The 15,565-nt window shown below is 40.9% G+C and overlaps 1 protein-coding gene across 8 annotated transcripts in view; it reads left to right on the top strand.

Annotated features, from left to right (window-relative positions):
• Positions 1-15,565, top strand: part of efr3a (EFR3 homolog A (S. cerevisiae)) — a 120,835-nt gene that overhangs the window by 87,421 nt on the left and 17,849 nt on the right. For 5 of the 8 annotated variants that reach the window (XM_036131340.1, XM_036131339.1, XM_036131338.1 and 2 more), the window contains 8 exons: positions 1,479-1,614; positions 2,476-2,553; positions 5,625-5,792; positions 5,875-5,989; positions 7,672-7,723; positions 10,637-10,809; positions 10,907-10,982; positions 15,280-15,441. In XM_036131340.1, coding sequence (XP_035987233.1) covers positions 1,479-1,614; positions 2,476-2,553; positions 5,625-5,792; positions 5,875-5,989; positions 7,672-7,723; positions 10,637-10,809; positions 10,907-10,982; positions 15,280-15,441 — 960 coding nt within the window. The remainder of the gene's footprint in view (positions 1-1,478; positions 1,615-2,475; positions 2,554-5,624; positions 5,793-5,874; positions 5,990-7,671; positions 7,724-10,636; positions 10,810-10,906; positions 10,983-15,279; positions 15,442-15,565) is intronic. The other 3 variants (XM_036131343.1, XM_036131345.1, XM_036131344.1) reach the window with 1 other exon arrangement.

Below are 15,565 nucleotides of genomic sequence, written 5' to 3'. Positions count from 1 at the left end.
CTGTTAGATTGGGCTCTTGGAGTTTAGCTCATATTTATTTTTTTTTATCTTTGCCTCCTTTATGTTTGTTTGTCACTTTTATTTGCGGGGGGGGGAGATTTGCATCTGGAGTCTGAGGAGCCTGTTTGATCTAAGAGCCGCAGAAAAAAAAAACAAGTGATCTCCAGATTTATCCAGCAGAGGCACAGTGGAGCGTTCTGCCGTCAGAGGAGATGCTGCAGCATTTCTCAGCCTCTACCGAGATGAAATCGATCTTTCAAACAGAGGCTGATGATGTTCTGAGATCCATTTCACACGCGGCTTTCAAAAAGAGCAGCAGCCGGCGTAATGTTTGGTTTCTAAAGCCATCGCTCTGAGCCCGTTACTCGAGCCGTCTCCCAGCAGGAAGCCAATCCCAGAATGAGACAAACATTGATTTTCATGCTCACAGCAGGAGGGGACGGTCCAGGATGGCAGCTTTTAATCGCCGACACTTTTAGAGAAACGAAAAAAGGAAATATTTCCACATGAACCAAAAATGCTGCCACAGTCTTCAATCAGCAACGTATGACCAGCTCAAACGTGACTTTAAGGAACATGATGCAATTCCTCAGTCCTAAAATGAGGTTATTTTATCTTAGCAAAGGTAGTCCTTGTGGTTTAGCTCCAGTCATCTCAGTTTTCCTTTGTAGCCACCAAACCCTGACCTCGTATGATGTCTCTAATGGACGCCGGCGCTGGTTGCACTGAGCTATATTATACACTGGATTGCTAATTGCCCGCTTTGAAGCCACCAGCCGCCATATTGGTACTCCCTATTTTCCCCCAGTAACCAGGGAATATGTGCGCTACAGCATCGAATAACGAGGATTTTCTCATGTTCAGGGGGGGCTTAAAACTTTTAAAATGTCAAATGCCATATACTTTTATGTTATGTTCTAAAACTATCAAGTACTGAGAAAGTCATGTGCTGAAATATTTTGCATTTTATTCATATATATATATATATATATATATATATATATATATATATATATATATATATATATATATATATATATATATATATATATAATATGAATAACATGTAAAAAATTTTCAGCACCTAATTTCCTAGTAGTTGATAGTGTTAGTACATCCACTGACTGTAGAATTATCTATGAAACGTTTTCACACAGCCAGAAAACTGCTTGTTGTTGCAACCAAATCCTATGAGATTCTGTGAGAGTAGGGAGTAGCAAGATGGCGGCCAGTGACTTCAGTTTTTCGGCAAAATCAGCACTCCAGTGTATAATATAGCTCAGTGGCTGGTTGTAACTGGAATGATGGATAAATGGAGTCGTGGAGGTTTCTGTGCACTTTTGTTTACGTCACTTCTCCTTTCAAAGATCATAAATATTGTTTCACTCAACGAATCGGAACACTGCTCAGTTTTTTTCGATTACGGTTTAGTTGTGAATTTGTTGTTCAGATTCTGTCCTTTTCTCGGACTCATGCAGGCTCAGCACTCGCACCACGTGATCCAGCAGGTCCTGAACCACCTGGACAGTCACAACAAGAGCACGCCGCGGCTCAGAGCCGGCATCGTCCAGGTGCTGCTGGAGACGGTGGCCATCGCTGCTAAAGGATCCGTGGGTGAGTCCTGGAAGTGTTCCGATTCCCTCATGGAGACGATTGTGCTCCCAGCCGTCTTTAATCTTAATCTCAGGCTGCTGAAGTCGGTTAAAAGATGAGCATTTAATTTTCCAACGTGCTGCAGTGTGCTACCCGGCAGAGAAAATGTCACGGTTCACATGAAGTGTTAATAGAAACGCCTCCCTCTGCTGGGAAGAAGTCCATTTAGCTTCTTCTCTGCAGTCGGTTGGAGAAGAAAATGGCAAATTAGTCTGTTTTTCCTTAAAAAGAATAACTGACATTTCTTAGTTAGGTGTCAAAATAAATCAACGATGAAACACGTTCTGATGCAAACCTGCAAGAACTTGCAAAAATGAAGCACTTCATTTAGTTTTTTCCAAAAAGACAATTATAGAAACTGTCGGGTATAAAGCAGAAGATATATTTTCTCTACTTTGATAGGAAGCTAAAAGTTTAATGTTTTTACCAGACTTCTGTCAGGGTCAGCTTGGTTGATTACTTTGGACAAAAATGTAAAATCATTTTTTTATTCCTCTCAGAATCACACTTCTTTTCTGCCACCCCCCCCCCCCCTCCCTGTTAAAGTATGTGATAATTAAATTATATTTCTAAAACATGAAGGTTGTCACCTTGAGAACAGAATAGCAGAAACAAATTAACAGAAAACAAATTAGCGTTTTAATTTGCCATGAAGTCATTTTTCTGTTGTTAAATGAAGGTGAAAATCTACCACCAGAAGAGATAATTAAAAAGTTTGATTTATTCAGGAAGAACTTGCACCTGTTTATGTTTCAATGAACCTTTTTTTTAGTTTGTGTGTGTTTGTTTTTGGGAAAATAAAACGAAATTCCTTGTGGACAGGAATGATTCACGAGTCCAAGGGAAGCGACGTGTTCAACTTTGAAAGCGAAAACCCGACTCCTCCCAATCTGTGGCTCGGTACAGTACACATACGGTGTGGTTAGATTAAAAATGGCCGCCGCTTTGTCCCCTCACTCACCTGACATCAACAAGCATCCTGAGAAAAATAGAGCTTTCACCAACGCTGCTCACTTTATCCTAAACTGATTGTATTTCCTCTACTTTATCAACTCTGTGCTTTAAAGATCCAGGGTTTAAATCCTGACACTAAATATTAAAGAACAGTTTTAATAAACGGTCAGCCAGTTAAATATATAACGTTTGATCGTCTTTTCTTGTCTTGTTGAGGTAGGTTTTTGTGGAGTAGTTGTTAAGCCTGTTACATACTCTGTGAGAACCAAGATGAAGAACAAGAACAACGTTTGATTTGGCTCCGACTATTCATATTTCACGAAAAGCTCAGCTGCAAAACTCTTAGAAATTCCCATCTCACTGTAGTATGAGAAAGACGACACAACATCACGTGCAGATGTAATAAAAAATGTCCCTTCCCGTCACATTTTTGTGCAGTTCTTATAGAAATATAGCTTTATTCTTAATTTTACAACTCTGATCTTCTAACATTATGACTTTATTCTTAGAATATCACAAAAAAGGACCCCCCCCCCTCCCCCCCACTCGTCTCTGGCACCGTGTTATTTCGGGTGTTTTAGAATGAAAAGTTTTTGAAACCTTGAAATAGATCCTATTTGTGTCATTTCAAGTCTTCATTTTGTAGAAATAGTGTTCATAGGGTTGAAATTCAAAATTAAACACTTCAGATTCACATTCAACTAACATTGAAGATTTCTTTTTAAAATTTTATTTTTGTACTGTTATTTGATGAATGGATAAATCATTTAAAAAAAAATCTCGGAAACAAAAGAAGCAGGAAGGGATGCATGTTGATGCCAGGATCATATTAAACTCCTTTAAATCCCAGCAGGTATGAATGAGTAGTTTAAAAAAAAAAAAAAAAAAAAAAAAACAATGAGTGACCAGAAGCACAGAAGAACCTGGTGGCCTGAATAAATCCTGAATTAAATCATAAATTCTGTTTTTGTTTGACAGCTTTTCAAGATGTTTGACTTTGGCATTTCAGTCTCGCCACAAATTTAGGTGGTTTGTGCTGAATGACGATTTATTTTTCTTAGAAAATGCCCAAAAAAGCCGTAGATCAAAAGATAAAACCATACATTTAGTTTTTTTTAAACTTTAAATGTGTTGTCTGTGGTTCTTCTGGTCACTCCTTGCTCATCAGTAAGTGTGGGGGAAGCTGCAGACTAGTCGTGTTGTCGTGGCGTAGCAGATAGTGATGCGTAGAGCAGCAAGGTGACGTGCTAACGAACTCGCTGCTTAGATTAGTTTCTTTTTTTTCAGAAACCAGGAGCATATCGCATCTCCCCCCTCAGGTTAAAGGTTTTATCCGTGGTTTTTACTCTAGAAGAGAGAATTACATTCTGGAAACTTGTGTTGGTTTTAAAAATAATTTTAAGCGCAGCTCATTTTTAGAGCGCGAGGCCTCGTGGGGCCTCAGGCAGTCGGGGGTGCACCAGTCAGACCTGACTAAACGATAATCTGAGGTGTTGCTTTCGCTGACAGAATAAATTAGCCACGCTGTTACTGCAGGCTGCACTTTTCTGCAGCTTGCTGCAGGTGTCCGCTTGTTTCAAAACTAAATTTATTATAACCGCTCCACATCTTTGCACCGGGAACCAAAGTGTCCCACTGCTGATTTGAATCAGGCACTTTTTGCTCGACATCCACAATTTAGTCTGGGATGTAAATGGGCAGTTTTAACAGAATCATGGTATTACAAACTCATGTCATTGCAAAAGTATTAAAGCACAATTATTACCGCTCAGCACATTATTTTTAGATTGTCATGGTTTTGAAATCACGGTGTTTGAAAAGCCCATAAAACCATCCAAACAATCAGGAGTTCTAGTCTGTTTTTCAGGAGAGCTACTTTTTATATAAACTGAAAAGACAAACTCACTATAATTTAGATTTTACATCAGAAACGTCATTAAAATCTTAAAGGAGCCACTAAAAGTTGGAGTTTATTTAACTGAATTGCCATTGTTTTACCAAAAAAATAAATAGGTTCTATTAAATCTGAAGTTGTAAGTTTCTCTATAATCTGCCGGCTCTCCTAAATCAGACACGTTAAACATAAAAATTAGATAATCTGCCACCATTACAACTACTTTTGGTCTCCACACAGCGATTTTTTTATTTTATTTTTTTTCCTGTATGTGTCTTAATCAAAATCATTATTCCTTATAAGCCTGGGCAATATATTGAGATTTTAAAAATATCTAGATTTGTTTAAGAGTATGTGTATATATATATATATATATATATATATATATATATATATATATATATATATATATATATATATATATATATATATATATATATATAATAAAATGTTTTTTATTTTAAAAAACATGAAACAAAACTTAACTGTTTGGCCATTAAGATTCAGCTTCTTTTGTATAGTTTGAAAACAAATCCAAATTTAAAAGTAACAGGAACAGATTTAAATTACCGAATTATTTAATCCAGATCAATTCAATCTTTTTTTCTGGAGCACTTTTAACTGCTTAACTGGATCAATTAATCAATAAAATTATTTAAAAAAAAAACATCAATCCAGCTAATAAAGTAAAATAAATCAAATTAGGTTGAGAAAAATCAGAACTATATTGTGGTAGGTTGTTTTTTTTCATTTTCAGGTGAAAACGTCCCACACCATGATGCTGCCATCACCGTGCTTTAATATGGGGGTTTAGTTTCGTCCCAAAAACAGCCGTGATGGAGACGATTTCCTCCCTAAAGCTGTTTCTCTAATGGACACAATGATCCTTCGGGAAGCTAAATAAGCATATTTGCACCATCATCACCTAATAAAAATGGCCCGTACAAACTTTATGTAACACGCTGTTCCTTTTCTAGAGCTCCTCTGAGGTTTATAGATTTATATTTAATCTCTGTGCGCTGTGAGCAGGTGTCCATCTTTGTGCACCAGTGGCGGCCCTTAGAGCGGATTCTGTTGAAGGTTGGCGTTCGGGTCGTATAAACCTGCTGGTGTGTGGCTGCAGGTCCGACGGTGCTGGAGGTCTTCAACACGCTGCTGAAGCACCTGAGGATGAGCGTGGACTTCGAGCTGGGCGAGAGCTTCAGGAGGAACTCCAGCAGCAGCGTCTCGTCCGTCCGCGGCAAAGAGAGCGACGAGCGCATCGTCCAGAACGCCATCATCCAGACCATCGGTGCGCTGTCGCTCCTCGCCTGGTGACCTGTTCTTAGAAACGTGGGTGGAGCTCTGACTGGTTGCTCTGCTCCTCTCTGCAGGGTTTTTCGGTGGAAATCTGCCGGATTACCAGCGAGCTGAAGTCATGATGTTCATCATGGGGAAAGTGCCAGTGTACGGGACCCCCTGCCACACCATCGACACGGTTAATATCGGGTGAGTCACTGCCAACCATCCTCGCTGCCAACTTTTACAGAACAGACAGAAGGACGAACTAAAACCCGGTTTGATGGCTGTCCACCTGCAGCCCCGTCTAGAATCTGATGGCTGGATGCGTCCTGAAACTCTTTATCTCCCCTTCAGACGAAGGTTGTCTGCTTTAGGTGGCTAAAAGTGACTTTTTTTTTACCTTTTTCATGAATGCAACATCTTGCATTCATGAAAAAGGTAAAAAAAAAATTAAAAAAAAGTTACTTTTAGCCAAATAAAGGTTCAATTCAATTTTATTTATATAGCGCCAATTCATGAAACATGTAATCTCAAGGCACTTTACAAAGTCAAATCAATCATATTATACTGATTGATCAAAAATGTCCTATATAAGGGAACCAGTTGATTGCATCAAAGTCCCGACAAGCAGCATTCACTCCTGGGGAACCGTAGAGCTACAGGGAGAGTCATCTGCATTGTTGATGGCTTTGCTGCAATCCCTCATACTGAGCAAGCATGAAGCGACAGTGGGAAGAAAAACTCCCCATTAACAGGAAGGAAAAACCTCCGGCAGAACCGGGCTCAGTATGAACGGTCATCTGCCTCGACCGACTGGGGTTACAGAAGACAGAGCAGAGACACAACAAGAGAGACAAAAAAGCACAGAAGCACACATTGATCTAGTAATCTGTTCTACATTAGATGGTAGTAGCGGGTGATCTGTCTTCTCTGGATGATGTCACAGTTAACAGAACGCCAGACCAGGTGTACCTACTATGAAGAAAAAGAGAGAGAGCAAAAAGTTAAAAGCTGAAATAACAACAAACAATGCAGATTGGAGAGCAGTAGGAGAACTCAGCAGAGTGAGAGAAATAGACCCTGATGTCCTCCAGTAGCCTAAGCCTATAGCAGCATAACTATAGAGGTAGCTCAGGGTAACATGAGCCACTCTAACTATAAGCTTTGTCAAAAAGGAAAGTTTTAAGATTAGTCTTAAAAGTAGACAGGGTGTCTGCCTCACGGACCAAAACTGGGAGTTGGTTCCACAGGAGAGGAGCCTGATAGCTAAAGGATCTGCCTCCCATTCTACTTTTAGAGACTCTAGGAACCACCAGCAGACCTGCAGTCTGAGAGCGAAGTGCTCTGTTAGGAACATACGGGGCGCCTTCATTCCCCCGCCGTTATTGTGACCCGACCAGAACCAAGACGTTTGTTTCAGCATCGTCTGACTGCAGCAACACAAAGACCTTCATCCTGCAACTTGGAGCCTCGATCGCTGTTCAGAGAATAAAAGCACTCGCAGTAAAATCTGAATCTGTGCTCACTTCCTGTCCCGGACGCCCCGGCAGAGCGCTCTGCTCCCGGGTCAGCGAGATGGAAAAAGGAGAAACAAGTTAAATCAATCGGGCCTCAGGAGAGCAGGGAGGATAATCCTAAATCAGATGAGCTGTTCTCCTCCTCCTCCTCCTCCTCTTCCTTCGCTGCTGCGGGGCACAGGTTTGGCTCTGCCTCATGTCAGCATCCCTGACTCAACGCTCCAGTGGCGTCACATCATCATCATCATCATCATCATCATCATCAGAGTCGAGCTTAAAGCGTGTCCTGTAGGAGCTTCTCAGCAGGAGATGTTGGGTTAAAGCGTTGCTGTATCTCTGAGGCTGATTCCTTACGTTTGTGTTTGCCTTCAGGCACCAGGGCACCAAGAGGATCCAGACCATGCTGCTCAGCTCCCTCATCATGGTGAGACCTCCTCCTTCTTCGCCTCCTCCGTCCTAATTAGGTCTAAAAACGAGAAGATGTAGATCCCAGTGTGTATCCATCTGTTTATCGTCCTTCTAGCATGCAGAGAAATGAATTAGGTATTTCTTTTTTAGTATTAATGTCGCGCCTCCTTCAGAGGCGTAAACACCTGCGGCTCTTTAGGCGCTCCACTGTGGCTCTTAATAACTTTAAATGTGAAGGTCATTCAAAAGTGCTAGCCTTAGCAGTTTTTCCAGGGTGTTTTCATGCAATAAATGAATAATATTTGCATGAAGAATGACATGAATAGTGCAAGGAATATTTATTTTTATGAAGACATTTTCATTTGCAAACTAGGTGCTTTTTATGACATCATTTCTTCTAAAAAAAAAAAAAAAAAACTTTCTGTTGAATAAAATGTATTAATGTCCTTTATGTAAAAGTTAAACCTAAAAAAAATAAAAAAAATAAACACAAATCTCCTATGGTAGATATTATCAAAATCTGTTTTAAGCAGCATTGTGTCTCTAATTGGATAATTTGTTTTACTGGACTGGGGGTAAAAGTGGCTCCCAGGGTTGTTAAGGTTGGAAACCTCCGCTGTGGACACACATCTTTGTGTTTTGCAGCTTTAAAGCTGTTTCCATGACATATTCCTGCTTTTATAGACGATGTTGGTGAAAGTGTTTCTGACAGGATTCCCCTACAGTCAGGGAAAACTAAGTAAACTCTTCCAGATCACGGTTCATGCATCAGGATATACTAAAATCCTTACAGGGTTTAAATCTCTGAAACAGACAACATATTGTTGTAGATTATGTTAGTGAAATACAGCTAATTAAGCAAACAGCAATGCTTATACAAGCATTACATCTTGCTGATGTAAATATTTTGCCCCAATCATCGACTTTTAGTGTCCCTGCATTCCATTCCTGCTGGATTAAAATGACTGTAAATGAGCTTCATGAAGGCTTTTCTTTCCTCATAATGCTTTTATTCCTCATTATAATCACCTGAAGTCTCCGTGAAGTCGTTTCCTTCCCCATCATTACTTCCTCCGCAGTGAGAGCCTCATCTCACCAGATGAGGAGGAACAGGTGTTGCCAACCAGAGGTGCTAACACACAACCCAGGCTGAGACCGCACACTCCTCTCCTGCTGCACCCTTCTCAGCCTTTATCTCTCGCTGCAACCACTGCTGCGGCTGACGCGTTTCCTAACGCATGCGCTTGGCGTGGAGATGAAAACCCGTCTAAAAGCAGCCGCTGTGCACACGATTCCATCGCCTCTAAGAGCCGACGTGACTCACGCTTTACCCTCTGCATCCGTGTGCATGCAGAAATCCAGACAGCAGCTTTTCCTGCAACACTTTTTCTGTTGCATCCTCGTGCACACGCATGCCGACACGCGTTCCACCGCAGATCGCCGCCACCTGCTTCTGTCTGCAGCTGGATGAAGGGTCTGGAGCATTTATAGCTGACTTAGGCTCGATCTTCCTGCGTTTTACCATTGTCACTAGGGCTGAACGATTTTGGAAAATAATCTAATTGCGATTATTATTATTTTTTATCCTAATATTGCGATTTAATGCGATTATTTTCCGTTTAATTTATCATTTATTTTTAAACGCATACAAACAACAAATTAATCTGTTTCATTGCTGTGTAGATCAGGACCTAAAAGAGCTGCTGCTTCTCAACTCGGAGCAGAAATTTTTGAGTTCTGACTACGATACATTTCAACCAAAACTGCGATTTGATTCTGACTTTTCTCCGCATTAAACCACAAGCAACAAAAATGTCCTCTAGATAAAGATGTTTGTAAACAAATTCTATTTAAAACAAGAGCTTTTAATGTTTCTATTAACCAGAATATTATTCAAGAGAACAGCTTTTAATTGATGTGGACATCAACCCTTGGTGAACATAAAGTGCAACAAACAAACAAGTCTATGTATTAGACGGATTGACCAGAACTTAACGCTATGGTGAGATCCGTGAAGGTTTCTGGTAAAACAGTTTGATTATATAAACTTTAAAAAAAAGTAATAAAATTAGATTATCTCACTGCTGCAGCTCTCTTACCCTCCATGTGGAGCAAACCCACTTTAAACATTTTACTAATATCTAAAAGACGCGTCTGATTCACCAAATGTTACATAACGATATTGCAGATCTCTGCGATTTGGAAATCGCGTTTTGTTAAATTGGGATTAAATTGCAAATACGATTAATCGTGCAACCCTAATCGTCACTGTGCGACCTGAGGTGACTCTGCAGACTGTTGGGGTAAAACGGTTGAGCGTTGCTCGTTAGGTTGAAGGTTAAATCCGGCTGGTTCCCCTGCGAGGTGTGAAAGCTACTTAAGGTGAAACACAGCGAGCAGAGTTCAGCTGAAAGGCTAAAAATGTAGAGTAGTGTCTGTTAGCGTCGGTCCCTTTTTAGTGCATCGCTGCTGAGATCTGCTCACCAGCAGCAGGACAGCAGCTACACTGCAAAAACAGATCTAAAAATAAGTAAAATGTTCTTAAAGTTAGTGTATTTATCCTTGATTTGAGCAGGTAAATAAGATTATCTGCCAATGGAATGAGTATTTTGACCCCTTAAAATAAGATAATTAGACATCCTGCACTTGAAATAAGATGATTGAGATGAATTGTTTCTATTCTAAGTGCAAAATTCTTATTCTATTGGCAGATAATATTATTTACCTGCTCAAATCAAGGATAAATACACTAACTTTAAGAACATTTTACTTATTTCTAGTTCCGTTTTTGCAGTGTAATCTTCGGTGCTTGAACAGATCCTCATGTTGTTGTTGCTAAAGGCAGCAAGTTACCGTCTGAACCATCTCTGCTGCTGGTAGACGTGTTGATTAGCAAACTGTGATCGGCTCTCGTCTTCCCGCTCCTCAGGTGACCTCCGGGTTCAAGTCCAAGTCCATGTCTGCTGCGTTGCCGCCGCCCTTCCTGGACCCGCTCTTCTCCATCTCGCTGATGGAGGACAGCGAGCTGAGGCAGCTGGTCCTCGAGATCCTCCACAACATCATCGACCGGCACGATAACCGCGCCAAGCTGCGCGGCATCAGGTAGCGCCGCGGTTAGCCGCTCCACGCCTCGCTTCTACTCTCTGAGACGCCGGTTTCACAGCTGAGGTTTGTTGTTTTTTTTCTCCCTCTTTTGCAGAATTATCCCCAATGTTGCAGCGCTGAAGATTAAAAGAGAGAAGATCTCTAAGCAAGATGTTGCATTCATGAAAAAGGTAAAAAAAAAAAAGTTACTTTTAGCCACCTGTTGTGGCCATTTATCATAAATTTTGTGGATTGTAATTTCTACCAATTTAGTTTTCTTCTTTGGGTAGTTAGAATATATTTCAGGTAGTTTAGAACCAAAATTTGTAATTTGTAATTAATTTTTATATTTCAAAATGTTTAGATTACGTTGTTAATTGTTAGACCCTCCCAATAATTTGAGTAATTAAGAACACAGCGGTTGCTTGGTGCAGGGCTATTGTTTGGTAAATGTCTGGTGTGGACGGGAGGTTTTGGAAATTATTTTTTGACCACTTTTGGAGCTTCAAACAGCAAATTGAGTTAATTTTTCGTTTTCAACAAGTTGCAAGAAATTTTTTAGTCAATATTTTGTCTATAAATCACATATTTTTACAAATCAATGAAGTCGGAAGTGCGTGCAAATCAAACCACCTGTTACCACCCACGGCCTATGTTGGATTTTTGTTTTTTTGGAACATGGACACCACCTAAAGCAGAAATTAATAACTTGTAACAAACACAGAGGAAGCTCTTTCCTGGGGTAAAGTTAACTTTGTTTCTAAGGAAGGTAAAAACAAAAGTTCCTGGGAAAAGGAACGTGTTTTCTGTTCCAGAGAGAGCTCCTTGGTAAGGTCAATCATTTAAAGTTTCTGGGGTAGGTTCCCCGGAAAGGGAACCTCTACCCATGTTCTCCAGGGAAAGGGAACCTCCCTCCACATTCCTGTGGGAAGGTAACACCCAGGTTTTAATTTACAGGCTAAGTAAACCCCTGGGATCCTGGGTAAGGCAACTAGGTGCAAAAAGGGAACTAAGAGTAAGTAAAAAAATAAGTCTTGAAATTAATGTATTTGTCCTTGATTAGAGCAGGTAAATCTGATTATCTGCCTAAATTTAATTATTATTTTACCCCTAAAATAAGATAATTGGGTATATTCACTTAAAATAAGATGATGGAGATGAGTTGTTCCTATTTTAAATGCATAAATCTTATTCAGTTGGCAGATCATCTTATTTCCCTGCTCTAATCAAGGATAAATACACTCATTTTGAGACTTTTTTTACTTACTTTTAGTTCTCTTTTTCCAGTGTGGGTGTCTGGGAAGGTAACCTGTGAGTTTCATGTTGCTGCCATGTCATTCTGACCAGTGGGAATAATTTTGTAATGCTTGGATCTACAATATTTAAATTTAGTTGACTCAAAAAATGAGACACACACGAAATACAAGAGAAATAAACTTGTCCAACCAGTCTTTGAGAAAGTGTGGCAGCCAAACACTCTTAGATCCCTTTAAGACGGTCTCTGCGCTCATTGACCCCGACGGCATGGGGCCCGTTCTCCCTCTGCTCCTGAATCCTCCAGGTGCTCTCAGGTGCGCTGTTCACCTGTAATTCACACGCGCACCGCAGCCTGGAGAGCGAGCGACCGCAGGACCGGAACCAGCGCCGGCTCTGCTCGTTTGATGGGATCCGACTGTAACTCATTAGAGGTGAACGAGGAGTCGCCGGCCTTCGCTTCCCATTAACCTCCACCGCGAGGCGAGCGTCGCTCCAGCCCGTTTATTTATTTCACGGTCGATGGGAAATCTCCGTCAGCTCTGAAACAAATGTGGTTATTTTTAGACTGGCTCAGAGTTAACTGCATTGATCTGTTTCTCATCCTTTGAATTCTCAAGCAGAGAGCTGCTCTGGGTCTTTAACGTGTTGGTTTTTACACTTCAAAAACAGAACTAGAAATAAGTAAAAAATGTCTTGAAATGAGTGTATTTGTCTTTGATTGGAGCAGGTAAATAAGATTATCTGCCAATGGAAAGAGTCGTTTTACTCCTCAAATAAGATAATTAGATATAATGCACTTGAAATAAGTTGATGGGGATGAGTTCTTCCTATTTTAAGTGCAAATATCTTATGCCATTGGCAGATTATCTTAGTTACCTACTCAAATAAAGTACAAATATACTCATTTTAAGAAAATGTTAACTTATTTTTAGTTAAGTTTAGTCTGTTTTTGCAGTGTATTCAGTTGTATCGTAATTCACCATTAAACCTTTGGCGACTAATGTCATAAATGTCAGGCTGAGGGCGTTGGACGTCTTTAAAACGTCGCGGCTCTAACCCTTCGTTATTCTTTTTCAGTTCAAGGAATCGGACCGACGTCCAAACACAAAGATGTTCTGCTTAGTTGCAGCAGATTCAAAAGTAAATTTGAACAACTTAAGAAGATCGTTTTTTTCCTGAAACTGTTGACTGGTTGAGTCTGAAATGGTTTTCAAAGCGTCGTTGTTGGTTGGGTTCTACACACTGGATGTTGCACCCTGCTGGCTGGAAATGCTCAACAAATGCGGTGGATCAGAGCCTAATGTCTGTTATCCTTCACCGTCGCTGAGCTCCATCGCTGTCCAAAAGCTATTAAGATGCTATTAATGAGACGCATCAGCCCCCCAGGAGACTTGGCGCTTCATTAACGCCAACAAACACTGAGGTTTGTTTGCTTCGCTCCCACAAACGGCGTCCTGCCGCGACAAAGGCAGTCGGTCCAGGAAATAGTCGGATCCCTAATGTGTGCCGAGCTCTTGATGGATTTAAGGTTTAAGCAGAAGAGGGAGGATGGAAATCAGGAAAGATTGACAGAGAATGTGAACTAGCTTGTATCTGATGTTTAGCTTTCACGACATGCACTGAAAAATACCTTAAAGCGTCTGATGGCGCCGAGGCTGGAAGATTTCTAAACAGAAAGCCCAAAAGCTCCTAAAGTCCATCAGAAAGTCTGAGGAGCAGCTTTTCTCTGTCCTATAAGTCTGACTTTAGTCGTCCAGCTTGATGTCAGACCAGAGCTTTTAAAGACGGACCGTGGGACGGGTCCAGGTCTAATGAAACAATAAGATCAAATAAAAAATGGACTCTGGAAAAAAGATGTCCCCAAACTTTGTTCTCCATCCTGTTGTCCAAATGTTGTCGTATGATGACATGATGGATGGAAACATGTTTTATGTCCATTCATTCATTCATTCATTCATTTATCCTGTTGTCAATATGTCTGTCCAGATGTCCCTCAGGTCATCCATCCATGTCTGTTTGTCCATCCATCCATCTCTCCATCTGTTTTATGAAATGTTTATTTCAGGATCGGGAGAGATCGGCAAACACAAAAAAGGACTCAAACACTGTTTCTGTTAGAATATAAGGCACACATTTATTATTCCCCACAGAACACAGCAACACAAAACAGCAAGCACTTCGCACACGCAAAGTAGCAAGCACTTAAAGCCTGGCAAGCTTTCAGACAGGCGTGTTGTTCCATCTCTTACCATGGTTAGGACTGGGAAGTCGGTCAGTCCGGTTAGAGAGCAATCCAAGCGGCCGGGCGTCCATACAACCCACGGCTGACTTCAACAACTGAGGGCGGTCCCCTCCTTTTTATACCAATAAACAAAGTATCAGATGGGAGCGAGAGTGGCCACTTCTCCCTCCATCTGAGCTGTTCGTCCCGTTTCCAAAACAAAAAACGTTCCCAGCATCTCAGCAGTGTGAAGCAAAATAATATTGCAAACTCAGATAATAGCGCAAATATAAGCAAAATAAGGAATACAGAATCAGTCTTTCCCACAACACATTGTCATAGGTTCCCCCCACAAGTTAAAACAAGTTATAACAAAATAACACATGTGGTTCTTAGTTTTATGTGAGCAACATAACAGGCACGAGCATGTATGTTGCTCTTAGTTTAAAACTAACCAGTTTTTCCCAAAATACATAGTCAAAGAACAAAAATAACTCTTTAATATATCACCATCCATCCAACTATTTGTCCATCCATTATCCATCCATCCAACCGTCCATTATGCATCCATCCATTTGTCCATCTATCCATCCATCCAACCGGCCATTATGCATGCATGCATGCATGCACCCATCCATCCATTTATCCATCCATCCATCCATCATCCATCCATCCAGTCTATGGGTTTAGCAGGCTCCATATTTGAGGTCTGATCTTGGTAGAAATCTCTTCCGTATCTTCAGACTGAAGTTGTTTATTCATAAACTAGCATTTTAAAAAGCCTGGTGATGGAGAGTGAAGGAAGGGAGCAGATCCTCCTGCTTGTAGCTTCATCAGAGCAGCAGCTCCCTAAATATGTTTGAAACGTGTCTAAATGTCAAAGTCAGACGAAGAGAAGAAAGCAGCGTCTGAAGCCGGTGCTAACCGGTGATCCTCAGGCAGATTTAAGGCAGTAGTATAGTCACATTTTCATTCCTTATTTAATCCTCGTCTTTGTGTTCTCCTCCCAGCACGGTCAGCAGCTCTACCGCCACGTCTATCTGGGCTGCAAAGAGGAAGACAACAACCACAAAAACTTTGAGCTGCTCTTCACAACCCTGGCCATTCTCACCATCGAGCTGGCCAATGAGGACGTGGTCGTGGACCTGATCCGACTCTCCATCGCTCTGCAGGTAACGCCACTGTTTAGAAATAAACCGGGATCTTAATTGGCCGTGGAGGAGATGGTACCAAATGCTATGCAATTCAATGATCTCATAGAAGAAAAGTGTTCCCAGTGATGTCCTGTGATGGACT

Source organism: Fundulus heteroclitus, unplaced genomic scaffold (genome assembly GCF_011125445.2).
Source record: "Fundulus heteroclitus isolate FHET01 unplaced genomic scaffold, MU-UCD_Fhet_4.1 scaffold_42, whole genome shotgun sequence".
Lineage (NCBI taxonomy): Eukaryota > Metazoa > Chordata > Actinopteri > Cyprinodontiformes > Fundulidae > Fundulus > Fundulus heteroclitus.
This window is presented reverse-complemented; position numbering and strand designations above follow the sequence as displayed.